This window comes from Gadus morhua, chromosome 12 (assembly GCF_902167405.1).
Source record: "Gadus morhua chromosome 12, gadMor3.0, whole genome shotgun sequence".
NCBI classification, from domain to species: domain Eukaryota; kingdom Metazoa; phylum Chordata; class Actinopteri; order Gadiformes; family Gadidae; genus Gadus; species Gadus morhua.
Genome location: NC_044059.1, coordinates 24,564,468 through 24,590,361, shown reverse-complemented (window position 1 = coordinate 24,590,361; position 25,894 = coordinate 24,564,468). Strand labels below are relative to the sequence as shown.

General features: G+C 44.9%; 3 protein-coding genes across 3 annotated transcripts in view; 1 reads left to right on the top strand and 2 right to left on the bottom strand.

Moving 5' to 3' along the window:
• Positions 1-2,632, top strand: part of LOC115555060 (disintegrin and metalloproteinase domain-containing protein 10) — a 26,234-nt gene extending 23,602 nt beyond the window's left edge. Inside the window, 3 exon segments of the mRNA XM_075074219.1 lie at positions 214-313; positions 1,012-1,232; positions 2,321-2,632. Of these exon segments, the coding sequence (XP_074930320.1) occupies positions 214-313; positions 1,012-1,232; positions 2,321-2,461 (462 nt within the window). The 3' untranslated portion in view covers positions 2,462-2,632.
• A 473-nt stretch (positions 2,633-3,105) lies between these two features.
• On the bottom strand, positions 3,106-9,815 carry lpl2a (lipoprotein lipase 2 a). The gene is made up of 10 exons (XM_030372968.1): positions 9,518-9,815; positions 8,327-8,526; positions 7,727-7,906; positions 7,357-7,468; positions 6,782-7,015; positions 5,807-6,049; positions 5,511-5,631; positions 5,079-5,297; positions 4,709-4,822; positions 3,106-4,586 (listed from the first exon to the last, which is right to left on the bottom strand). Coding segments are annotated over exons 1-10 (1,524 nt in total). The 5' UTR covers positions 9,618-9,815; the 3' UTR covers positions 3,106-4,585.
• Positions 9,816-13,008: 3,193 nt separating this feature from the next.
• Positions 13,009-23,228, bottom strand: lpla (lipoprotein lipase a). The gene is made up of 10 exons (XM_030372607.1): positions 22,930-23,228; positions 21,881-22,086; positions 21,046-21,225; positions 20,063-20,174; positions 18,555-18,797; positions 17,588-17,830; positions 15,723-15,843; positions 14,887-15,069; positions 14,293-14,400; positions 13,009-14,201 (listed from the first exon to the last, which is right to left on the bottom strand). Exons 1-10 carry the CDS (start codon positions 23,018-23,020, stop codon positions 14,150-14,152), a joined length of 1,539 nt encoding a protein of 512 aa, XP_030228467.1. The 5' UTR covers positions 23,021-23,228; the 3' UTR covers positions 13,009-14,149.
• Positions 23,229-25,894: the final 2,666 nt, after the last annotated feature.

Genomic DNA, 25,894 nt, shown 5'->3' with positions numbered 1-25,894 from the left:
CCTCCCTCTCCCTCTCTCTCTCTCTCTCTCTCTCCCTCTCCCTCTCTCTCTCTCCCTCTCCCTCTCCCTCTCTCTCTCTCTCTCTCTCTCCCTCTCTCTCTCTCTCTCTCTCTCTCCCTCTCTCTCTCTCTCTCTCTCTCTCTCTCTCTCTCTCTCTCTCTCTCTCTCTCTCTTTCTATCTCTCCCTATGTCTCTCGCCCCTGGTTCTCCCAGCAATGTGCTGAGTCTCTGTGCGTGAGGCACGGCCTGGAGCAGTGTGACTGCCCTGGGGTCTCCATGAAAGAGAAGTGCCAGATGTGTTGTCAGCAGCCAGGTAACCACGGCGACGGAGGGACCTGTGTACCCACAGTCTGTCCGATAGCACCCGAGCTGTGTCAACAAGGCCCCCGTGTTTGTCTCAATCATGTGATGATACTTTCCGTTACACAATATACAAACATACGCCCGGATAGGCCTTCTCCACAGGACATAACCCTGGACATGTACCCTGTCACAACGGTCTATAATCAATTAAAGGTGACATATTATACCACCTAGATGTGTGCTGGATAGATCAGCCTACAAGCCTACCCAGTGGACTGTGGCAAACGTTGCTAATTTATCCGTCAGACAACTAGGTGGACACTTGTGATGTCAGAAGAGGCCCATTTTCAATACGGCTTGTAACGCCTAATCACACTCCTGGTGGTATAATGTGTCACCTTTAAGTAATTGTCATTTTTTGAGAGACTATGATCTTGGGTGGGCCTGGGTTTTGATCCAAGAGAGCGCCGTTTTCCATCTCTTACTCTCTCTCTCTCTCTCTCTCTCTCTCTCTCCCTCTCTCTCTCTCTCTCTCTCTCTCTCTCTCTCTCTCTCTCTCTCTCTCTCTCTCTCTCCCTCTCTCTCTCTCTCTCTCTCTCTCTCTCTCTCTCTCTCTCTCTCTCTCTCTCTCTCTCTCTCTCTCTCTCTCTCTCTCTCTCTCTCTCTCTCTCTCTCTCTCTCTCTCTCTCTCTCTCTCTCTCTCTCTAGACAAGCCTGACACCTGTGCCAGCACCACCTCCTCCGTGCTGTCCCGGTACTTTGAGAGACGGATGGTGACCCTGTTACCGGGGTCCCCATGCGCAGAGAACCAGGGCTACTGCAACAAGTTCCAGGTGTGCCAGCTGCTGTACGCCGACGGCCCCATCGCCAGGCTGAAGAACTCCTTCCTCCACCTGGATGACTTTGACGATCCCACAGAGTGGATGAAGGTTCTTCATTAATTTTCCTTTTTGAAAAATGTATTTATAATACAAAACCAATCACAGTGAATTGTACATGGGTGACATGTCATGGACAAAGTATAGCATCCATGCTAGGCAAGCAATATTAGATGAAGAAAACGGTATGGTCCATTAGAGCAGGAAATCGGCTTGAATGGATTAAAATAAGTGCGCACAAGTTCCATTCAGAGTTCAGTGTTTAGACCTCATGGGTGTTCATGACTCTGCGCCTTAGAAGTTTGAGCCTTTCGGAACATCCGTGATGTGTCGGGAAAGAGCAGGGAGACCATGCTGAATCAGGAATGCCATCTGAGGTTTTAGGGAAGAGAAATGGGTTTCACCGGAGTGATGACCCCTCGCTCCAGGCGTTCGCATTAACCATGCTTGCCCTACTATGTTGACCCGGGAAACCTATTTGAGAAATGGTTTAATCTGCTTGGCTTCTGCTGTTGAGAGAACACCTAGAATCTTATATATTCTCTTTTCTTTGTGGGGCATTTGGGAAAGACTCACCCGTTTCCATTGTGTCCTGTTTTATTTTTTGTCAAAAAGAATGAATCAGTAATAATAACTCCCTTCTGTAACATTAATTGATCAGTCTACACAGTCATACCCTGCATTACAATTACAGTTTACATATTTGACATTTTTCTTTAAGGCTAATCATTTGGGAGAGAGGTGTCAGCTGTAACAATAATTTTGGGCTTGTTCGAGGCCTCTTAATATAACCATAACTATATGTGTACCTTAGTTCTCTGAATTAGGTTAAAGGTCGTATGGCTGTAACAAGGCAACAGAGCTTTTCCACAACAGTGAAACAACGATCGGGCAGCCTGCTTGGTTTGAATTAGATCTGTGATGCACTGGCACAAAGTCAGTCCCATCACATGTTTCTTGCGAAAGCAGTGCATATTGTCGAAACTAGCTAATAACATTACAACTAAACGTGCTCTGTAATTGAACATTTGAACTTGAGACTGAATGGCGTTTAAGTTTATACCTAGGGAACCGCCTCTTTGTGTTTAAGACCTCCCATTGAAACCGTCTAAAACGTGTTTGACGTTTCTCCTTCCTAGGCCTACTGGTGGGCTATTCTCCTGGCCCTGCTGCTGCTGTCTGCTGTGATGGGTTGTATCATCTGCGTCTGCCACCGCACCCTTGACGTCAGCAACGTGGTCACCAGCAACACGGACAGCGCTCACTTGCCTAAGCACTAGAGCTAAGAACGCTGCTTCCCTTAACCCTGTTTGATGTGAGACCGTAGCAATGCAAAAAAGGTCAACTATTCCACCTCCGCCGCGACTAACCTGGACCGAGACCAGCACCTTTCTGACCGGTCGGTGCCCATATGGTTCCCTTCGTCACTCTAACGCCTGGAGGGACTAGGCTCTCTGCCTAGTTGGGGGAGGTCTGCATGCCACTGTCTTCATAGCGACTGGTCGATTTAGGTTTAGAGCCATCTGGCCATACTCCGATCCATGGGACTCTCCTCCACACACTGGACTCTGTTTGCTCCCGAGAGCAGAGTCCAGTCTTCAGGCCCAGCCTTGCTCCTCAGCCTTGCTGGTCTCCTTCTCTAGCCACAGGAACAGGAGAAGTCCCGTAGAGAATGGTGACCAACTGGACTCCACTCTGACTCTGATCCACGTTGCCAGTAACAAGATGACACGTTGCTAGTAGACATTTTGGATGTTCTGCGCTGCACTGCTGTGCATTAGCTTCAATAAAGCTACAACATGATCCTGAGGAAGTGTTTGGATATCTGCTCGGTCGACCTGACACAGAGATGTCAGGCCTTATCTTCTGAGATAAGTGGTGCACTTGTTGGTTACCAATGGAAATCACAGGCTCGAGATGACCGTAACATTATAGATTTGGTTTATTCCAAGTATTTACAGGGAAAACATGAAATATTTACAAGTATGTACATTCGACTTCTTTGTGTCGTACAAAAAGTAACAAAGTGCAGTAATATCTGCCCCGGTGTAACAGTGTGAGTATTTCCCTCTTCATTAAGCACTTTAAAAAAGTTATGGAATTCAAATTAAGTTCAGTACAGATCACTATTGGGCCATAGTTTAGTTAAATGCTCCCCTTTCCATTCATTAAATAAAATTATGTTTGGAATATTGAGTTATAGAATATTAGACCATTAATCATATAACAATTATTGTCACAAAACATTTAAATCAACTCGAATACCATCTCCTATGCAATTACAACACAATTGTACAATTAAAGCTAATTCAATCAAAAAGCTAAATATTGTCACAGTAGTTGGACAAAGGCTGGGTAAATATCAGGAACTGACAAAAAAAACTGAAGGTAACAGCTTCAAAACAAAACAATATGATGACCAGTACCAATGTTAGTACCATCAAAAATACCTCATAAATACCATGCATGGAGACCATCTGACAAGAATTAACTGTGCAAAATGTATCTGACGGCCATGCAGCGGCAATAAAGCTCTTGGATATGAGGCACCTCCTCTAGCAACATCTGGCAAAGGTTTACATTAAGGCACACAAACATTTTCCTCAGCGCCACAGGGCTGGGAAGGACAGTGGTGAATGCTCTGATCCCGTCGGGTCAAAGATAAAAACAAAGAATGTCAGTGTGGAGATGTGTTACTACCTGTGCCCACTGCGGAAACGACCACAGGAAGAACCTTCTTTAATGTCCGTATATACCCTGACTTTACAACGTTTCCATCTGTGGTCAATTTAACTATTAAGCTGGTCTTACTCAATAGATGTCAGCAGGAGGGATTATATGTTCTTAGGTGTCCCCTCGTAAAAAGAATAACAAAATAATTGGATTTGGGAAAAATTCCACTGAAATGGTATAAAACTACCCTTTTACACAGCAGGGAAACAATATGTACCGTGCGTTATGTATCCATCATCACACTAGGACTAACACTCGTTCTTGTAAAACAAGCATGACAAACATGGAGGCCTACTGAAACAGCTCAGTGCTTCCACTCAGAAAAACTCTGACGAACAGGTTCCTACGTAGCAACGGGGGTGGGGGGGGGGAGAATGTGGGTACCATAGTTACGAGACGTACCAAACATTATCTTGTCACGGTGAGGTTATTTACTATTATTCTCGTTATGTGTCCTAAATAAAAACCTCTTATTTTACAAAAAATACTTACTATTCACATACCTTTGGTTTTAAATAACACACGTATTTATGTACATATATATACACACACGCCAGTAATATGACATCAGGCATTAAATAACAACTGTACAAAGTTATTTACTAAGTGCTGTTGTGGTTTGTCAAAATGGTCACTCCTTTTCTTCGGTATTAGTGGTTCTCTAGGGTAAATCTAAAGAAGAAATTCAAGAAAAACAACATCAATTCAGATAAAAGGTTTGTGAATTGAACGTCTTCCACTTTCGATTACGTTACTTTTGCTGTGCCTGGCCTTGTGTCTACAAGCTGACTCACCATTTGGGCGTGCCTCTGTTAGCCCCCGTCTTCCTCCAGTCAGCCCTACATTTGACAAACGTGATTTCCTGTGTCAGACTGAGAGCCTCTGGGTCTTTAACGCAGAGCACCAGCCTGCAAGGGACCAAGGGAATAAACAAGGATAAGAAATCATATAAACAGGCTACACGCTGATAACATCCGCTGAGGGCGGTTGGCAGTTTGATATGCTAGCCTAGGAAAACGTCTCAATTTACGAAACCACTCATTGTGCTACGAAGCTATGCCACCACGCTACAATACTCTGAGTTTAACGGTGACTCTTATCTGTTGCACTACTGCAAGAAAATAGTTTTTGTCGAAAAAACACGCATGTGTTGGACGAACGTACTTTTGCTGGGTCTCGCCAACTCGGACCCGGATCCTGTGAACCGCCATGTCGGAGCTGTCGGGGTCCCCGGACCACCAGGAAGACACCATCTTCAGCATGCTGGAGGCAGACCAGCCTTTGTCCTCCTCCCATCGGAACTTGAGCATCAGGAGGTCCCCAATGTCCTGCTCCGTCACCAGAAGGAACGAGTGGGTCTTATTGGTCGCAATCTTCTCTTTCCTGCGTCAGGTGGAATGGGATGGTAGTGGGGGAGTTGTGAGTTTGGGCTACAAGTCTTGTCCATGACGTGGTGTACAAGGACTTGGTAATGGAGCTATTCATACATTCATACACAATTCAATTGTTTTCAAACATGCGTTGATGCGTTGATCCTAGTCATAATCCCATTCCGAAAAACAAAGCATTCCAGCATCTCCTAGGGAGGCCACTCACAGTTTGAGTTCCAGGTTCTCTGCGTCTCCTTTGGTTCCGTACAACGAGACCGTGAGGGAAGGCTCTATGTCCGAGCGGTTCACCTTGCTGGAGAAGTGAATCTTCAGCTGGTAGTGGTACACTGCATGGGCAAAAAAAAAGAAGAAAAGACTCTACTATACGTTGGGAGAGCTTCAAAGAACAGCTAAATTAAAGAGAACGGTTACTTCAATAGTGACGCTCCCATGGGATCTGCGCCAACCAAACTCTTTAATGAGATCGGTCGTAACCGAACTCTGGGTGCTGCTCGGACGTACCTCTGAAGGGCATGGAGGCCCGGGTCTTGGTGTACATCTGGACGTTGCGGGCCTTGCGGACCTTGCTGATGTCGTAGCCCACCGTGTTGCAGCGGCTCTTGCGGCAGCTGAGGCACACGCCGCGGTCGAACATCTGGTTGCTGCCGCAGCGGTAGGCCTTGGACGCCGTCTGCTCGTTCAGCAGGGAGTCGATGAACAGGTGGATGGAACGCTCGTGCTCACACTTCACGGCGTCCGTGATGGCTACAGAGGGGGGGGGGGGGGGGGGGGGAGAGGGCGGGTGAGTCTCGGTTTAGGAGCACGTTTTTTTACTGTAGCCACTTCTGTTCACTTTGCAGTGATCGGGGCTGAATACTCAAGGCAATGGCCAAGCCCCGGTGACTGAAAGCCTTGAGGAGGGGTCAGCGTGGAGGAGATCTCTGTGTGACTCTGCGGTGAGGCCGACGCCGTCTCTGACCTCCTGGTCCGCATTCCCACAGCCCCTGGTTTACCGACAACCGCCAATGGATGCATTGTTCGGTCCGAGTGTAACGCGGTTAGCCGCTGGGAGAGATTAAGCGATGACTTGCAGCTGCATGGAGCTCCCGATTAGCGTGTGTGAGTCTGTGAGTGTTTGCCATCTGCGGCTGTCTCGCCTCCTGTGAGTCGTCATCCAACATCGTATGTAAGGAGACGTAAGGATGTTTTGACGTCACTAGTTCCGTAACCTACTTAAGGCAAACCTTGCCATCCTGGAAGTCTTAAAAGACAAAATAAACTCATTACTGTATTAGTAAACCCCTCGATCCATGGATTAGTCATCGTTGGGGGGTTTTGGGGTCATTACCTTTTAAACACAAGAGGCCATTCTATGGTGGTTATTCTGCGACGTTTTAGTCGCATATCAGTCGTTAAGTAATAATGCAGCATGCATTGCATACCCGCATCCTTCAAAACGTACCACGTTCCACACAGAGACACTCTGGTTATCCTCACCAAACAATCCATAGTTAGCGATCTTCTCCAGGGCGCCGTGCAGGTTGCAGCCCGGCTGGAAGCCTCCGCCGTTGGGGTAGATGTCCACGTGGCCCACCGGCTGCTGGATGCCGATGCTTAGGCCCAGGGAGCCCCGGGTGAAGGTGTGGAGGACGTCCACGAAGTGAGCGTCGTCCGGGGAGAGGCGCCGGTGGGCGTGTTGGCCCTCAAAGTCAGGGCCGGCCGGATCCAGACCTGTGGGGGGAGAGCCGCTCAGTACACCTGCAACGCATTTCTCACGGCTGCTATAGGGTGTTGGCGCAATGACCTGGTGAGTTGTTTCCGATACCAGTATCGGAAAAATACAGTATCTGGTATCGGCGAGTATGCAAGTCTATTCGCCAATCTGATACCATCACGTCACTCATTTACGACACAGGTAAATCAAATTCAATAAGAACAAGTGCCGTAATAAGTTACCATGCTAGATGCAGTATCGGTATAAACTCGGTATCCGCCGATGCTAAAGTTCAGGAATCGGAATCGGCGTGGGGAAGCAAGTATGGTATGAGAACATCTCCGGCTGGTGGGTTTACCTGTGATCCTGCCCACTTTGTTGGTGGAGTGGCTCCCCGCGAACCCAGCCACGTGGGCCCCCAGGCTGTAGCCGATGAGGTGGAGGTTCTCAAGGGGCATGTTGGTGGTCTCCTGTGAGAATGTACGACGTTAAACACACACCTGGGATACTACGAGAGGTGATTTTTTGAACGAGGATGACGTACACACACACACACCTGATTGAATCTATGAAAAACATCATTTGCATTGCAAGAGTCAAATTTGGATTACATTTGACGTGTGATTGTGATGGTGTGTCGTCTATTCGCGACGTGTCACGGAGCTATCATAGGTTGGCTACGCTCAGACTGAGATGACCAAGCGTTGGAGCTCCTTTCCAGCACTGACCTCGATCCAGTCGATGAAGCCTGCGATCTCCTGGCCCACCAGCTGGGTGCTCTGGGCCGCCACGATGTAGTGGTTCTGCGCCGTGCCCAGCCAGTCCACCACGATCACGTTGGCCGTGTGCTCTCGACGGTACAGCGCCGACACCAGCTTCGACACCCAGCTCTCAAACATCCCGCTGACCTGTCCGGAACAGCACGACAAAGACATTTACATCCAAAATTGAATCACAGGCGATCACGTTGAAACGGCGGTAGCTCAGGAGGTAGGGCGGCTTGATTTGTAACCAGAAGGTTACCAGTTCGATCCCCAGCTCCTCTTAGCAGAGTGTCGAGATGTCCCTGAGCAAGACGCCTCCCCCTGACTGCTCCTGAATAGCTGACTCCGCCGTCGGTGTGTGAATGTGTGAATGAATGGTTGCAAGTCACTTTTGATAAAAGCGTCAGCAAAATCCCCTAAATGTAAAGGCAAATGGACCACACAAGGGCTAACTTGTCTTCTGGCTTGACTCGCCGATATAATAGCGACGTTCAACGAGAACACCAGGGCTAACTGGCTGGGGCGAGCTGCAGCAGGTTTGTGGTCGCTGCGGCGCTGACTCACCGTCCATCCGTGGATCACTAGGAAGGTTTTGGAGGTGGAGTTGAAGCTGCAGGCGGCCAGGGATTCAGGCTTGCCAGGGGTGAGGTAGCAGAGGTCATCCTCTGGCATGGAGGGCTTGCGAAGGGAGAACCTAACCGCAGTGGCATTGCTCTCCAACTCTCTCGGCTCAAACAGGTCTTTCAAAGGATCCAGGAAGTTTCCTAGTGGCGGGGAATGAAAGCAAGTCCCGGTGAATACCTGAACCAATAACGTACAACCCATCCTTAGTCCTAGATTTGGCTCTGTTTAGGCCCTAGTCATGTTTCAGAGAAAGTTACATTAGTCACATGTATGTGTGAAACCGGACTCATTGCTAGGAAATCTGGTGACGCATGACTAACTTGACTGGTTCCCTGGGAGCCCCGGGCCCCTTAGGCCCCTCATTGAAGTACCCCCCCACACACACACACACACACACACACACACACACACACACACACACACACACACACACACACACACACACACACACACACACACACACACACACACACACACACACACACACACACACACATTAGTGAGAAGCCATGCAAAAGGGTTGCTGGGGTTCGGACAGGGGATCCTTAGAAACCAGCAAGATATTTCAGCTTTGTTCTTTCACACGGCTGACAAATCTCTCCTGAAGGTTTTGCCCCTGTTGCAGACAGCTCCTGGTCAGCTGACAGCCCGACAGCCGATGTAATGGGGGATGGAGTGGGCTTGCAGTATTTAGAGTGGGGGTTGGGCTGAGGGATTCCAAACCATAGGACCAGATTGTGTATGTGCAGCGGGAATAATGGTCTACCTATAGGGAGGTTCAGCCAACATGATTGTTGGCACAATTATGGATGGCGTAATCCCTGTAAAAGTAAACTTCTTCTCAAAAGTTAAATTTTATTTGAAAATGTGTCATGAGCTCACGTTTAACAAGCAGTGCACTACATATCCCACCATTAAGTTACATGATTTGAATCATAAACTGTTGAAAAGGGGAGAAATGGTTGCAAATGCATATAGTTTATCATACATTGACCTTATGCCAGCAATTTAAAGTAGGCAGGGATACTACTTTCTCTGCAATGAAAATGAGTAGCGAATCTGCGAGACGAATAGGTTATGACATAGGAGTTGATGGATCTGTGTGAAAGAGTACATTAAATGGCAGCTTACCAAAAATAGAATCGCTGAGTTCTTCTTCCAAGGACGTCACACTCTGCACAGCTGCGTTCAACACCAGAAAGTAAAGACATCGAACCGGCCACCCTTTCATTGCTTTGAAAACTGATGCTTTAAGCAGCCAAATACCGGAGCAATCCTTTCCTGAAATGTTTAACCAATCAAAACGAGCGAAAAACGGGTTCAGACGTATTCCTCTGTTAAGGAGCGATTCCGGTGCGTAGTGTGCGCGCGTGTCCCGCTGATATGTGAGCCACCTTGAACTCCCGGGTTCTTAAATAGCAGCCCGTTGCTCTGCTGAAACCAATTGGTCTCTCTGGCGGGGTCATGGAAAAATACGGCAAAAGTCAATAATTACACACTTTTACGGCTTGGCATACCTTGTAGTTGGAGTTTCTTGATTATGCCTGTGTATTTTTATTGCCTCTTATTGCTCTCTTCCTCATTAGATAAAAGGCTAAAAAAAAAGAATAATTTTGACTTGATCTAATTATACGTGTATATAAACAGTTGGTTTATTAATCATAAGTAGGCAATTAGGCCAAACGTATGAGTAGTATTAGAAGTAGTATCTACAGAGGACACTTTTGCAAGGGTAAAGCACAATGCAGCAATTTAGGTTGACCTATTGTTGTGACTGAAGGATTGTTGATAGCATGGATTTATTATGGTAGTAGGCGGGGTCAGGGGAGGCAGGATCACACTACCCAGCCGCAGAGGTATGAAGTCATTCTTTAGGTTGCTTTTCTAGGACCCAGGCAATGGATGTAAGTAGGCAGCATGAACTGATCTACCAAAATCACCTCGCTTCCACCAATGATTAGAGGTATAAATCACGGTGCGATCGTCTATGTTTTATCAGGATATCGGGCATAATATTCCAAAAAAATAATTAAACAAAGTTATATTGTGTTATAAGATATGAATAAATTAGCCTATTTCTGCATATTGCATGATTGTTGTGTGGTGTAATGACATTGAGAGAAATGTCCCCTCCCACTCTTTCCAAGAACATGGGCTGCAGAGAAGCTCCTTCCTCCTTAATTCCCCCTTAATTCCCCCCTCAGCAGATGTTTGGATTTGTAAATGCAGTTCTTGTAATTGTTTTCGTGAATCGATCCATCCCTGACACCAGTGACATCTTCTTGGGTGACAACTGGTCAAGTCCTTCAAATTCCTGGCCTACCAGGACGGAACTGTGTATGTGTGACTGTCGCCAGGACAGATATTACATAAACTCATTATCATGTAACTGGATAGCCCCTGGCACTAAAAGTATTTGTTATCTAAATATGAAAGATGACATCTATTAAAGCTGTCTTGAGTTCGTCCCTCTTTGAGTACACCACAGGAACAGTGATTGCCTTGAAATGCATGCATGTTTCAACATGTGTGACCAAAAGGGAGTCACACTGCCAACACACACACACACACACACACACACACACACACACACACACACACACACACACACACACACACACACACACACACACACACACACACACACACACACACACACACACACACACACACACACGCACACACAGTTCCCGTCAACGGTTGTTCCAAATGGCTCCAGAAGGTCTTTGTGTTCTAATGTTTTTCTGAGAATATTGTGGTGGCTTCTTCGTAAGGTTCAATCATGGACCGGGGAAAACAAATGAAGTCACTTTTGGGGCGCGTGATTCCATTGTCTTTGGAGAAGGACGATATTGGCTTAGGCAGTGGGTCATTGCCAATAAATGATGCAATTAAGGTGATGATACAATCAAGAGGCCCCACTGGAACTTCAATGCAGACATGTTGGGTCTATCGTATGAATCAGGCGAGGCCTAATTGAAGTAACACCCATTCCTGGAATGATATATGGTGCCAACCACACCTAAAGAAGATGCTCTTCCATGCTTTTATTTATTGTGTAATCAGGATGGATAATTCACTTTGGCAGACATTGCAGGTATTTAAAAAAACAACTTTGTTTGATTTGTCCTTTATCAGTTATCTCATCTTTCCGGTCTAGACGATGTCTAGTGCTATATGGTAAATGTATTTAGTAATTCAGTTGACACTTCCATTCAAAGCAATTTACTGTGAATTCTACTACAGGTCATAATGTTGCATGTAGCTATCAAGGTATCAAGCTCAATGATGCCTGGAGGTAGGCGACATCTAATATGGATCAAACTCAGAACCATTTGGCTGGCAGTCGACCATGCCTTCCAACAACTCTATCTCCCCACTAAATGTAGTGTAACTAAGGGCTGCACTTGGCTAAGTAATACAAACGCTCTTCTTTTTGCTAGCATTTTCTGTTGACTATTCTAGTGCCTGCAAGCATGTGAACAGCATGTTTTGAATTGCGTTTCGAATACCATTTTTCAATATGATGTTTCAATAACATGTTTCAATATGATGTTTCAATTTAAGTTTCTATAGTCCCGACTCCCAACACCCGTAAAGTTGTAGTTCCCGGACAGGCCATTATCCAGCATGATACAGTGTTTGCTTATAAAGTCCTCTCTTTGAACTTTGTGGACTCAACAGCAGTTTTCCGTCACACACAGAAAGTCATGGGGACAATTGTGTTTTCCCAATGACCGCAGGGAGAAAGAGTGTAGGTCAAATTCAACTCAACTCTGATCGTGGTTCTACTTTGTGCCTCTGGAACTGTATCATTTTTTAGCTATTTTGTTACACAACCCTTCCCCATCACTGCTTAAAGTTTAATTCTATGTTTCGCAGAAAGCTGTTCGCCCGAATTTAAGGCTGGCAGGATGAATTAATAGTTCTGCTTTTTTTGCTGATTTTCTTTGCAGCCATTGCGATATTGGGCTTTTTTCCAGGGAACTAATCCCCAACTCAAGGAATAAGAAGCACGAAACTATTGCACAACTTGTTTTGAATGTAAGAGTTAGCTGAAAGCTATGTTCCCTTTTATAGGAATGGTTTTCAGAAGGGATAATTGGAGCCCAAAGTGTTCTCCTCTACTTCACTTCAGTACAGGGGCTAGTTGGAACTTAATGATGGGTCAATTTAGAGCTGTACAATTATCAATGCTCCCTGTTTCCACCTGCCTCTTGTAAGAAAATGAAGCCCTTTCCTCATAGTATATCCGTTTTTTTAGGGGCTGTCAAGGCCAGAACAAGTTTTTCTGCTATTATGACATTATTATGATATTTAGGCTCACTTTGAACAGGATTGCAAGAAAGTGATTTTTCAGACACTTATTGGTTGCCTGCTAAAGTTTTAAATCTTAAGAGTGGTTTGGATATTTAAATTAAGCTTTAATATCAAAAAGCCTATGAGTTTCAAAATAAATATATTTATTTATTGAAAAACATCAGTTTTTCTTAATACAGTTTACTGTATATTTTCCCTTAAGTGTCATCCAAAACTGTCCAAGAGCACAATTTGACAACTCTTCCAAACCGTGCAGTAATTCCTAAAATGTTGCATCTTGAACAAACAACAAGACGGCAAAGTCAACTTGTCAAAATATATTACAGCTTAATATACAAATATATACAGGTACATTCAATAAATAGAATATGAAATATTCTTGGGAAGAAAAAGCTATGAAGGACAGTGCATCACAGGTATGTACGGCTTGTTTGAAAACGTTGAACAACTTAGCCGAGTTTAACATTTCAGAGACAAAGAGGGTGTTTTTGTCAATTGTGCTTTATATAAGTTCAACTAGTTTAGATTACATTTGGATGCATTTGGTAATCACAGTGATTAGCACAAGCCAAATTACCTACTTTTCTCACAGCAAACAGTGTTTCAATTTGATCGTCCATCGCCAAAAAATACAGAATCCATCTAGTCATCATTGCAAAGGATATGGGATATTTCAGCTTGAAGGGGAGCTTGCAATTAAAGTGACCAGTGCCAAACAAAATAACCAAATGCACTTAACCAGTAAGTAATGATAAAAAAAAATAAGATATTTGCATATAACTCATATCAATATATATTTATATATCAAAATATATAGATGTATGTAACACTGATTGGGAACAAACTATCTATTTACAGAAGCGAGTGTGATGCTCGTTTCATTCAGTGGATAGTAGCAACATCTTTGGTCCCTGTTGATTGTTGGCAGTGGTCATGAAAAGAGAGAGATGTTCCTACAGCGTGTACAATATAAAATACAGTTGTGCGGATGTCTACCACTCTGAATCATTCATATCTAAATGGACCAATTTGACATGGTACACAAAACACACCATCAAGAAATGTTATAAACAAAACATAGAGTGGCTACACAGGCTTTAAACAAAATGACTACAAAATATATGCTTCAGAAGTTACTCAAAAGATTGAAGTCGCAAACATTGAATTGTCATTTTAAGAGGACGTTTCTCACACTTGTCCAGGACGTAGAAGGTAGAAAGGAAGTCATACAGACAAGAAAGCACGAACGGAGCACATTTGTCCCGAAGGAAAATGGAGGAGGACACGGTCAGTTCCACTCGGCGGTTGGCGAGGTAACACTGGCCATCTTCATCTCAACGCCAACATCCTGAATGTGTGTGAGTTTTCCTTTGCTTGATCCTGTCCTTCTTTGGCTCTGTGTGTAGAGAGATGATTTGCAGTGGGGAGTAGATTCAAGGACAGTTAGGCGTCGTTCTGGCCAAAAAGGGTGCCTTGCATTTTCCGCTTGTGCATCCTGTGGGAAAGAAGGGACAACAATAATTAACAATGATTGTACTTTGATTCTGAGCTTGAATGACCATAACTGCTCAAGAAGCGCAACTTACCGCTTCTCTTGGCGGTTCATGTTGTCGTCTCTTGTCTTGACAAACACTGCGTCCTCACCGCCTCTGATCATGAAAGCAAACTCGCCGTCCTTTGAGCTGAAGATCGCCCTGAAATCACACACCAAACGTGAGCGTCTGTCCAGAATCCACAACCAAAAACGACAAACCCTGTGGATCCATAGTCCATCCCGTTCTATGGAATGCTTTTGTGAGCCGAGTGTCTAGTGGGTAGGGGGGTTCACACCGAAGCAGACATTTAGGGGTTGGAACACTGACGCTCCGTAAAAAAAGAAATTCAACCACACTCACTTTTCCAAAGCATATCTTTTATATTTTATAGATCTTTTATTGTCCATATTATCCACGTGGATTATTATATTTTATTTTAAATTATTTTATTATCTTGCTTATGTTGTATGTGTATGTTGTGTGTGACATGTTAAAGCGAAGGTGACTTTGAATTTCGCCCCTGGGGATCAATAAACTATTTATCTATCTATCTAGCTACTTTGGATAAAAGCGCTTGGCCGATCAATAGACAGCCTTCTATTGACATAACGGACACGACGACGGTGACCAAAACGGCAACCGTACCTGGACTGGGTCTCGCCGGACTTGACGCGAAGCTTGCGGATGTGGAACTTGCTCCGGCCCCACCAGTCAGACCAGCTGAAGAAGTTGTCCTTCTCCCAGCGCAGTTTCACTATCAACAGGTCCCCGATCTCCGTGTCCGTGGTGAGCAGGAAGGAGACGGTGCTGTTCCCCTCCAGGGTCGGGCTGCAGGCGTGGGAAGAGTAGTGATGTAAAAATGGACTGCATGTATGAAGCGCATTATCCAAGGAACCTTACAATATTGCCTGACATCAACCCGTTCATGCACACATTCACACACCGACAGCGGAGTCAACAATGCGAAACGACAGACCAGCTCATCGGGAGCAGTTTGGGTAAGGTGCCTTGCTTCGGGATACCTCGACACTCAGCTAGGAGGAGCCGGGGATCGAACTAACAACCTTACGGTGACCAGCCAACCCGCTCTTCCTCCTCAGCTACTGCCGCCCCACATATAACACGCACACACACACACATACATACACACACACACCACAACACACTAGCTCCCAGGGCGCTACACACAAACATGCCGGTCTGCGTCAAACACATGCCTGCATGTGTGTGACGCAGATCGGCATGCTTGTGTGTGTGTGTGTGCGTGCGCGCGCACGCGTGCGTGTGCGTGTGTGTGTGTTTGATCCCAATGAGTTTTGGAGTTTTATATTTTAGCACAGACTAGAGATGGATGACCAATGGAAGTGCTGACCACTGGACAATTGCTTCTGTGTGCAGCATGTGTGTGCGTGTGTGCTTGTGTGTGTGTTGTGGTTACATCATGACTGGTTTAACATACGAAGAGTGTGTGTGTCATTCACATTTGAAAGGGGATGTTCTCCCTTTCCCCGTGCGTTCCAAACAGAGAGATCATCAAGGGCTGCTCGGTGAAGCTCAGCTTTTTCTCGCTGAAGAAATGCATCTTCACTTGGTAGTGGAATACTAAAGACACAGAGAGACACAGAGAGAGAGAGACAACATACTGATTTAATTTGATACTTGTATTTATCCCTATATGTATCCATAACTGTACATTAGCCTGTTGGAATACACTCTGTTCCGTATTATCACAAGAACATTCCCTCACCAGCATTAACAGTAGCAGTGGTAGTTGTAGCAATAAGTAATAGTACTACTAAGAATAGATGTAAAAATAGTGCTAATATAAATAACTGGTCCTTATTGTTTGTGCCACACAATCACCCCTTGCCGACAATTCATCACAGTGTGGTATGTAAAATCAGACTTTGATAATCTTATCATAATAAAAAAACAAATACGAACTTGGTTGGTACACTAGACATCTCTAGATGTCAACGCTCATATCCTAGCTAGAGGCCGACATCCTTCCCACGGGTATTGGTTGATTATATACAACTTAGTGCGCGTGACCTGCAAAATGATAGGCTGCTGGAAGTGTAAGCACCTTTCGGTGGCCAGAGCGGATCACATGCATGTGTGGTGTCCGATTTCTCAACCAACCTTCCCCCCGCCAGACACTGAAATACTCATGATCTCTGCTCTCCTCACGTGGTCAGAAAACCTTCCCCACTCTGACGCATCCCTGTTGTTACACTGTCAACACAATCTACACCTGACCATAACATTACCGCCGTGCCCCTATGGAGAAAAGGCTGTTGATCCACGTTCCCTCTGAGCACGTGGTATGTGTGCATATGACACAGGTTAAATATCATATATATATATATACAGTAAAGAGGATCATCAATGTTTGTGTACCACGTCAGTGTGCGTAGTCCTTGACATGCATGTAGCCACACATTCACAATGTGTAAATGTGCAATTTTTTCATTGTTACCTACCTATGCTTTATTATAGAGTGAGACGGAAAGGAAGGTATGGGAGTGAGAGGGGGGGTCATTCAGCAAAAAAACACGAGCAGGATTCAAACCAGGGTCGCTACGTTCAGGGCTGAGCCGATATGGTTCGCGCTCTACCCGGTGAGCCTACGGAGGCGCCCCTTATTGTAACTTTGAACGGAATTCCCATTCTAAGGAGCTGCTACCACAGATTACGTCAAAACACGGCCTACAATTAATATTGATGCCACTTACTGTGGCTGCAGAATGCACACTCATTAACTCGGCTTACAGTAATCCAGTTCAACACACTTAAGTATACGCCAGAATAAACAACAGTAGCAACAGCTAATTGCCTCCAGTGGGTTCTTAACGGTGTTCCTAATGGGGTTATCCGGTTTTTATCTAGATGACTGACAAAATGAATCCCACGTTATACGCTCCACCACTAGCACTATATATAATACTCTGATATAAGTATTATTGACTGTTTGCCGAAGCGACTTCAGAAACCCGTCATTAAGGAGGCAGCCCAATCCTGCTACCTACAGGTAGGTTGAAGGACGTGGAGAGTTGAAAAAAAATGCACTTAGCATTGTGTAGCACCTTATCCGATCTTGGTTGTATACAGGGAATGGGTTAACCTAACAGTTGTTAGTGCTTGGCACTTGGTTCTATGAACATCCTTACTCGACAGCGATATATTGTTGTTTCTCTTTCTTCTGACCAACTTTACTCATAGTAAGCCGCTTTGGATTTAAAATGCCCTAAACGTAAACGTAAATGCTATCGAACCATAAGGGACCCCCCCCCCCCCGCCATCAAACCCAGCCCAACCCCCCAGGTGCCCTCCTCCCCCCCCTTACCTTTGTAGGGCATCATGTCGCGGGTCTTCAGGTACATCTTGGTGCTGCGCGTGGACCGCACCTTCTTGACGTTGTAGCCCAGGTTGTTGCAGCGGTTCTTGCGGCAGCTGAGGCAGAGGCCCTTGTTGAAGGCGCTCTGCGAGTTGCAGCTGTACGCCATGCTCTGCTGGTCGGCGTTGACCAGCGAGTCGATGAACAGGTGGATGGAGCGCTCGTGGGAGCACTTCACCAGCTGGTCCATGTCTGCGTCAGGGAGAGAGAGAGAGAGCAGCGTGAGACTCGGACCCCCGAATCAGACGGTGGGACTTCTGGACTTGAAAGTAACGTGGGACTAATGACGGAGAGACCCTGGAAGGGGGGGGGATTTCCCCCTTCATGGCTGGGAGATGGCTGAACAGCTGTGTGTCAGATGGAGGCAAGCACGCTGGGTGGCGATTCGGGTCCTGTGAACTTCGCTATACTTCTACCCTAACGAATGACAAAGCTGTGATAACCAACGTTGGAGTGTATTGGAATGGTGAGACGTCTCTTTACAGCAGGTGGATTTGTTATTGGACTAGCCATGTTAAATATAGCACTTAACAGAATTATATCAGATATAAGACTCCATAATACAGGGGAGGGGGAATCATCAGTACTCAGTATTCAGTAAGCCTCCCCCTTAACCCCCCTTAATGTACGCACTCATTGTATGTTGTACGTCCTTGCAATTAAAAATAGGACTTATCATGTTGCAGCATCCTATCCAAGCTATCTTTGTTGCATACAGGTAAGGGATTAGCCTAACAATTGTACGTGCTTGGCACTTGGTTCTATGAACATCCTTACTGTACAGACAGCGATATATTGTTTCTCTTTCTTCAGACAAATGCACTTATTGTGAGTCGCTGTGGGAAAAAAAGCGTCTGCTGAATGCCCTCAATGTAAACGTGAACATTCAGTCCAGTATCCAGAGACACACACGTACTCTGGAGGCCCTTGATGCCCGCCGACGCGATGCCCATCAGGGTGTTCTGGATGTCGCAGCCGGGCTGGAAGGTGCCTCCGTTGGGGAAGATGTCGATGTGGCCCACGGACCTCTGGATGCCGATGCTGCGGTCCGGCGAGCCCCGGGTGTTGGTGTGCAGCACGTCCACGAACTTGGCGTCCTCCTGGGACAGGATGTTCTCGTTGGCGGCGTGCTCGAAGGTGGGCCCAGCCGGGTCCAGTCCTGCAGGGGGAGGAAGACGATGAGGAGGGAAGACGATGAGGAGGTGAGCCCTGACGCGGTCACATGATCCCGTTGATACCGCTATACTGTGTTACCCATCCTGTTTGATTGTATTACATATCCTGTTGTTTGCATTATATTGTCTTAAATGTCCTACTGTTTCTGATATATTGTATCATATATCCTGCTGTCAGATTATATTTTTTAAAAGAGTACTTCGCATTGTGTAGCATCTTATCCTATCTATTTCTGTTGTACATGGGGTACAATAGTTAGTGCTTGGCACTTGGTTCTATGAACATTCTTACTGTACAGATAGCGACAAATTGTTGTTTCTCTTACTTCTGGCAAATGTACTTACTGTAAGTCACTTCGGATAAAAGCATCTGCTAAATGCCCTAAATGTAAATGGAAACATATTTGCGCAGCCTTTGAGATGTTTGTAGTCACTCCAGAATTGATTTGTATGTGTTGCTTTTTAATGTTGGATACAAACCATCAAATGTAAATGGGGTCAGATCACATTTATATTCAGTCATCCTCTCTCCTAATCCCTTAGGCCTGTATCAAGGGTTAGGCACGTACAGGACCCAGATGTCCTCGTTATCTGCGGTCAGTGACCGCAGTGGATGTGGGAGGCAACAGACCCGACAGGGCCAGAGATCCGACAATGCGAGGCAGTGATTGTGGGGCACTTAACGCACTGCTGATTCAGATCCCAGCAAACACATCATTATACTAAGCAGGTCAGAGTGATGGCAACGCTGTGTCAACTTCACAGCGACAAGCGAAGGGATTGTTTCCACTGAGCGGCATTCCCTGACCTGGTGTCTGATAATAGACTTGAATGAAGTGATTATAACTCCGTACTGCAGTACTTTATGGACTATGCAAGCATAGCTGTAGGATTTACAGAAGGGTACCGTAGGAAGTTATTTCTAGTGAGTGAGTATTTAAAAACCACTAAATACAATTGAATCCACGGTAAAGATGCTCCACTTGTTTCAAATTCAGACAATCGTCTTTTCTACGTAGATTCACATCCTTTGAAATGGTGATGTCATCTGCCTAGTTCTGTATTTGAATGAAGGAATTATGTTGGCTTTGAAAGAGATGAATATGTAAATAACTTCTTTGCATGCGTCGCCCTGGAATGACCTTGGGTCAGCAGATGGCACATGGGATCCACCACCGCTCGTCCCCAGAGAGGACCGCAGGACCTCCGGAGGAATGCAATCCGTTTGACCCGCGGCCTCCCGCCTCACCTGTGATTCTGCTGATCTGCCGCTTGGTCAGGTCTCCAGCAATGCCGGCCACATGGGCCCCCAGACTGTAGCCCAACAGATGGATCTTGTCCCAGGGCAACTGCAACTCATTCTGGACAGGAGAGCCAAGAGAAGATTGCAATGAATAAAACCCTTAAAACACTTAAAAAGATCATCAATCTTCTCTCGCTACGGCCCAAATCCCCGGCTTTGAAGTGGATGCATGTACCAGGCATGGCGCCAGCCCATGGATCGTCTGCATCCAAGCTTACGTTTGGAGCTAGATTCAGGCTAAAGGATCGTTTAGTGTTTGGGTTGGACCATTTCCTTTGCAAAGGCCATGCAAGCTCTAAAGAGCTCTAAAGTTGTCGAGATATAAAAAGCCCACGTCCCTCCAACTTCACAGTCAAGATGAATCAAAGGAAATGGTGCATTTCAGGATGGCAGACGTTTGTGACTGAGAAACACGCTCGTAAAGACTTATTTTATTGGCCGTGTAAAATCACAACCAGAAGGAAGAAATACCCAAAGTGACAACAGATGACGACATCACATCCCAAGCTACAAGCCCAGTCCCTGGCTTACAGCCCGAATGGCTTCAAAGGCCCCAGGTTTATCAGTTAGCAATATATGCATATATTGATTGATAATTGATCAAATGTTTCAAATCATGATGATGAAAAATGATCATTTTCGTCATCAGAACATAACGGGTTCAGCTTGATAGGTAGGAACAGGTGATGTAACCACAACACATGCAGGTTTTTTTTTGTTGTTCTGTGTATATACTGAGTGTGTTTTGTATAAGGGCATGCATGTTGGCCTATGTGCAGATATGCATTCATGAATGCATGTGTTTTATGATGATGGAGGAAAGGGATATTACGGATATTCTGTGTACACTTTGTGGATGTTGTACACCCATCCCAAATAAAAAGATGAAAATAAAAATAATAAAAAGTGTTGCGCTAATTTCTACTCACTTGTATCCAGGTGACGAACTTGGCGACGTCCGCGCCCACCAGCTTGGTGTATGCGGCCGAGGTGGGGTAGTGCTGGTTGGCTCTGGTCAGCCAGTCCACCACGATCACATTAGCACTGGGCACCCGGTTGAAGAGAGCCGACACCAGCTTGGGCACCCAGCTCTCAAACATCCCTGTGACCTGTCCAGTACAATCGCAGATACACACACACACACACACACACACACACAAACGTATACGTGCACACACACACACACACACACACACACACACACACACAGACACACACACACACACACACACGGATACACGTATACATGCACACACACATGCACGCGCACACACACATGCAAGACCACACAGACACAGCAATGCATGCACATGCAAGGGAATCACACAAACGCCCAACCAACCACACACACAAACACACATATGCAAGGGAATCACCGACACACACACCCACACCCCCACAGACACACACACACACACACACACACACACACACACACACACACACACACACACACACACACACACACACACACACAAACCCACAGAGAACATGAAGTCAGTTATCAATTAATGACTGCTCATAATAACTGTTGATTTATTCTAACTTTTTTGCTTTTTTTTTCTGCCGTTATTACTACATTGACTCATCAGAATTTGGACTCATTTTTCTTTCTTAGTCAATCATTATCAAACAAAACGTCCCATAAGTCATCCGAGGCAACGAAAAAAAAACGTTCAACCTTGCTGCAGATCACTTTGGTATGTAATTCACGTCGCCAATACAATGATATCATAAATGTGATGGGACTCCAACTCAACGTACCGTCCAACCATGGATGATGACGAAGGTCTGCGTTTCTGGGTTGAATTCACACTCCGTTATGGTGTCCCGCTCTCCGGGGACAATGTAACACAGGTCATCCTCCGGCTCGTCCGCTGTGCGCAGGGAGAACTTGGATACGATGCCGGTGTAGTCTAACAGCCATTGGTCGGAAGTGGGCACGGGAGTTGCAGTCACAGTGCTGTTGTCTAAGCGGGTCGGATGAAAACATATAGCAACGTTATATGCTTTTGTTGACACGGCAAAGTGGACGCGCGCGCAAATTCTGCGCGCAATTCTGCGCATTTTTCCACGCTAAGATTACAAGTAGGCCTATTCAATAAACCAATTGCGCTTTAAATGAAGAAACGAGCAGCTCATGTGCCAATAACACGTTATGTCTGCGTGATTAATCCTCAAAAGACACAGTCTACTGTTTTTAATAGATTTGCTCGGTCTAACATCTTGATTCATTTATACACTAAAATATGGAAACGCCAGTGTCAAAGCAGTCGACTCACAGCCAAACAGTAACTTGTCGCCCCCTTCAGTTCTAGTTGTACCCCCTGCAGGGTTAATTTCAACAAACGACTGAAAGTAAATATAAAATCTGCAGCCAATCTGGAAAGAATCTGGATCGCCGCCAAAAAACATTTTGTTTACAATGGATTGCTCAACGGCTGATCAAAGAAATGCACTGGGAGAATGGGTAAAACGTGGTCCTGGAATACATTCAACTCTCCTATAGTGGGCCCCTACTTAGAAAAATAACCTAAAACAGGCCATGCAAGTCTCCAAGGGAAAATGTTAAAAGGAGCTGGAGAGCGCTCCTCCATATAGTCCTCCCTTTGATCACTATGAAGTCTATCACAAGGGGCTTCAGAGATCTTCTGCCTGAGGGTCCCGATACGCACGGCCTGCAATTAAGCTGCTTCCGTCATTTAACTGTTCACTTCATAGCTATGATGTCCACAGCACAACCAAGCTGGATCTTATCAAGGACGCTCACCAGTATCAACAAAGAAATTGCAAAAAAAATGAATCAAACTTACCATAAACGACAGTAGTGTTGGAAGAAAAAGTTGCAAGAATTTGTGCCAAAATTATCCAAACCGTTAAGAAATGAAAATTTCCCTTTCCCATATTATTGAGAGGGTTTTTTTTTCTGGCGAAGTCTGGATTAAAAAACAAATCTCACTGGGGGTAGGCCTGTGTTAAACCGTTTTCATCAAGTATCGATTGGTCGGGGCACAAGTGTACAAGGTTCCCAGGTCAGAAGGTGGAATAGGCACATGCGGTCAAGTACGTTTCTTTTGTGGACTGTCAAGGAGCCCGATTCAAGTTAATTTTATGAGTGGCTCATTTGAATGCCGTCTTGCTATTGGCTTGAGCGGAATAGGCGGGGGCCGAACTTTGTCCAAACCCCCAAATTGCTTAGGCAATCCAACGAGACGTCCCGGACCGTGTTGCGCGGTCTTCTTGCTTTGAAAAGGGCTTGGACTTAGATCTACATAATGACAATAATGATAAACACCTAAATAATAAGGGGTTTCGGATCTCGGGGACACCTGATAAAAAAAGAATGATGATAATGATAATCCTACAGGCCTAAATAATAATAATAATAATAATAATAATAATAATAATAATAATAATCATGAAATCATCATAATGATCTTCTTTATTGGTTTTAGGCTACTTGTTATTTTTATAATATTTTTATCAGTATTACTATTATGAATAATATTATCATTACATTTTAACAAATACTAACATATCGATTTTCTTAAAGGTCAAAGATTCTTTAAGTAGTTTTTACATTTGCACATTCTAAATTTTATTGAATGTAGAAATGTAAACTGATTCTGAAACTTATTTCCCCGAAACTAATTTTGTGTTAGCCTCGGATGTGTTTTGCTCAAGATTCCTCAGGAGCCACACGTTCTTCAGGGTCCGAACACACAAGGCTGTATCTCACACGATATCTTGTGTGACGGATGGGCGTGTTTTAAAGCCTCTTCTCCCATTGGCCAGCCATTATTGACAAAGTATGCAGAACAGAGCAATGACAAAAACAATTGAGTAACAAAAGATGGCACAATGTCTCTTGGCATTCTTCTGAGTTTTATATTTCTCTCATAAACATTTATTTGAAAGATAGATAGATAGAAGATATATCTTGATGATTATCTGATTTCATTTAGGACTAAAATGTTTTGCTACTCCATCCAGTGGTTGAATATCAATATATAATGTTTCTCATTCTGAGAAACATTATAATTGACTGATTTATTTGAAACTATTCACCTTCAAATCCCTTGAAAGAGGGAAGAACCTAAAAATGGATTCAGAGGACAAGGGTTTGCGATAATTTAGTACTTAAATGTAGGCTACATGTTAGGTTTCCAGGAAACGTTTGAAAGACGGAAGCTTTCAAATTAAATGTGTTTTGTCCAACCAATAATTCTTCCTTTCTCCTAGTAATCAGATACAATTCTCAATATAGCCAGAAGTTTCTTTGTACATGCATGTGTGTGTGTGTGTGTGTGTGTGTGTGTGTGTGTGTGTGTGTGTGTGTGTGTGTGTGTGTGTGTGTGTGTGTGTGTGTGTGTGTGTATGTGTGTTTGTGTGTGTGTGTGTGTGTGTGTGTGTGTGTGTGTGTGTGTGTGTGTGTGTGTGTGTGTGTGTGTGTGTGTGTGTGTTCACAGAGTCTGGTCACAGAGATTGTTAGGGTGTTGGTTCCTATAAGGCCTGACCGACGTGCCCAACCCAGTTGTTAGATGGAGACACCAACCCCCCTGTAGCTCTAGGTTTCCACAGAGAAATGGTAGTTGAACACACATATCAGAGATACAACCAATCAAAACACAGCCATCCTTCCTGAGCCTTCCAGTGTGGCTTTATCAGGTTAAATAACAGGGACATGGTAGTGCAAGACACTAGCTGGTTGAGGATGACCTATGATTTAAAGAGGAATATTCGAAAACTTTCTGAAATCTGATTGGGGATAAAAGATGAGCGTGAGAATAGTATAGAGAGTACAGAGTATAGGGTACGTTGATCATCACACAGACAGACTTGCGGATTGTTTTTGTTAAGTAGTCCATAAAGATATGTGTTTGGAGGTATAGAGTCCTGCCCATTCCTTGATTATTCTCAGTTAAACCTAGATTATTATAAAGGAAATTAAAAGACCACCAATAAATAGCAACATCTGGCTATGAAAATAATGGAGTCTCTGCCAGGGATAAATTCCTTCATTTCCTTTCATATTCTGTGCTGTAAGCCTTGCAAACACAAACAAGGTGCATCTTTCAGCTCTCCAACCGCTCTCCAACAACTGAGTAGTTCATTGTGAGTTAGTTCTAACTCACTTGTAATAAGGGTGCAATATAATTAAGCAGCAAGCCACGAGAAGCCATGGCTTACAGTGATTCTAGAAAACTACAGCACGCATAACATGCGTATGCTAAAACGTTCACTATAGACAAAATCCGTAGTAGGATTCATCAAATCATTATTCTTCCGGTAAACATTATGGTTCCTGAAGACAGCAAAATGGTAGCCAGTGCAAGCAGCAAAGGCTAGCATTCATTAAAGTTGGCGGCACGTTCATGCAAAAATGAATTGTTGGACAATATCTTCAAGCTATCAGAATCGAGGAAGGAACTATCCGTTTAATAAACAGCAAATGAGCGCCTACCCAAACAGACACAAAAACACACACTCACACTCGTTCACACACTCAAACTCATCCACACACACAACTGTGTGTATGAGTGAATTACTCAGAGGGTGGTTTCTAGGAAAGACGGAAGTCATTGCTTTGGTTAGCCTGAACCTTGCCAAATAAACAATGGTCACAAGTATCCCAGGCCTTGTGCTATAGCTAGCCACTGCCGTCTACAGTTGGTATTGTGTAGCACTAGCACCCCATTCAGCATTGGATTTGCAGGTGATGCTGATACACGTGAGGCTGAACGACAACCAGGGGACCAGTCCAGCTGTTATTTAGTA

Coding starts and splice junctions, on each gene's coding strand:
- lpl2a (XM_030372968.1), bottom strand. CDS start 9,617: ATGAAAGGGTGGCCGGTTCGATGTCTTTACTTTCTGGTGTTGAACGCA. Junction 7,907..8,326: donor TAGTGATCCACGGATGGACG/GTGAGTCAGCGC, acceptor TGTTCCGGACAG/GTCAGCGGGATGTTTGAGAG. Junction 6,050..6,781: donor CGCTAACTATGGATTGTTTG/GTGAGGATAACC, acceptor CCCCCTCTGTAG/CCATCACGGACGCCGTGAAG.
- lpla (XM_030372607.1), bottom strand. CDS start 23,020: ATGGGAAAGGGAAATTTTCATTTCTTAACGGTTTGGATAATTTTGGCA. Junction 22,087..22,929: donor CAACACTACTGTCGTTTATG/GTAAGTTTGATT, acceptor CGACCCGCTTAG/ACAACAGCACTGTGACTGCA. Junction 14,401..14,886: donor TCCGGCGAGACCCAGTCCAG/GTACGGTTGCCG, acceptor GTGTGATTTCAG/GGCGATCTTCAGCTCAAAGG.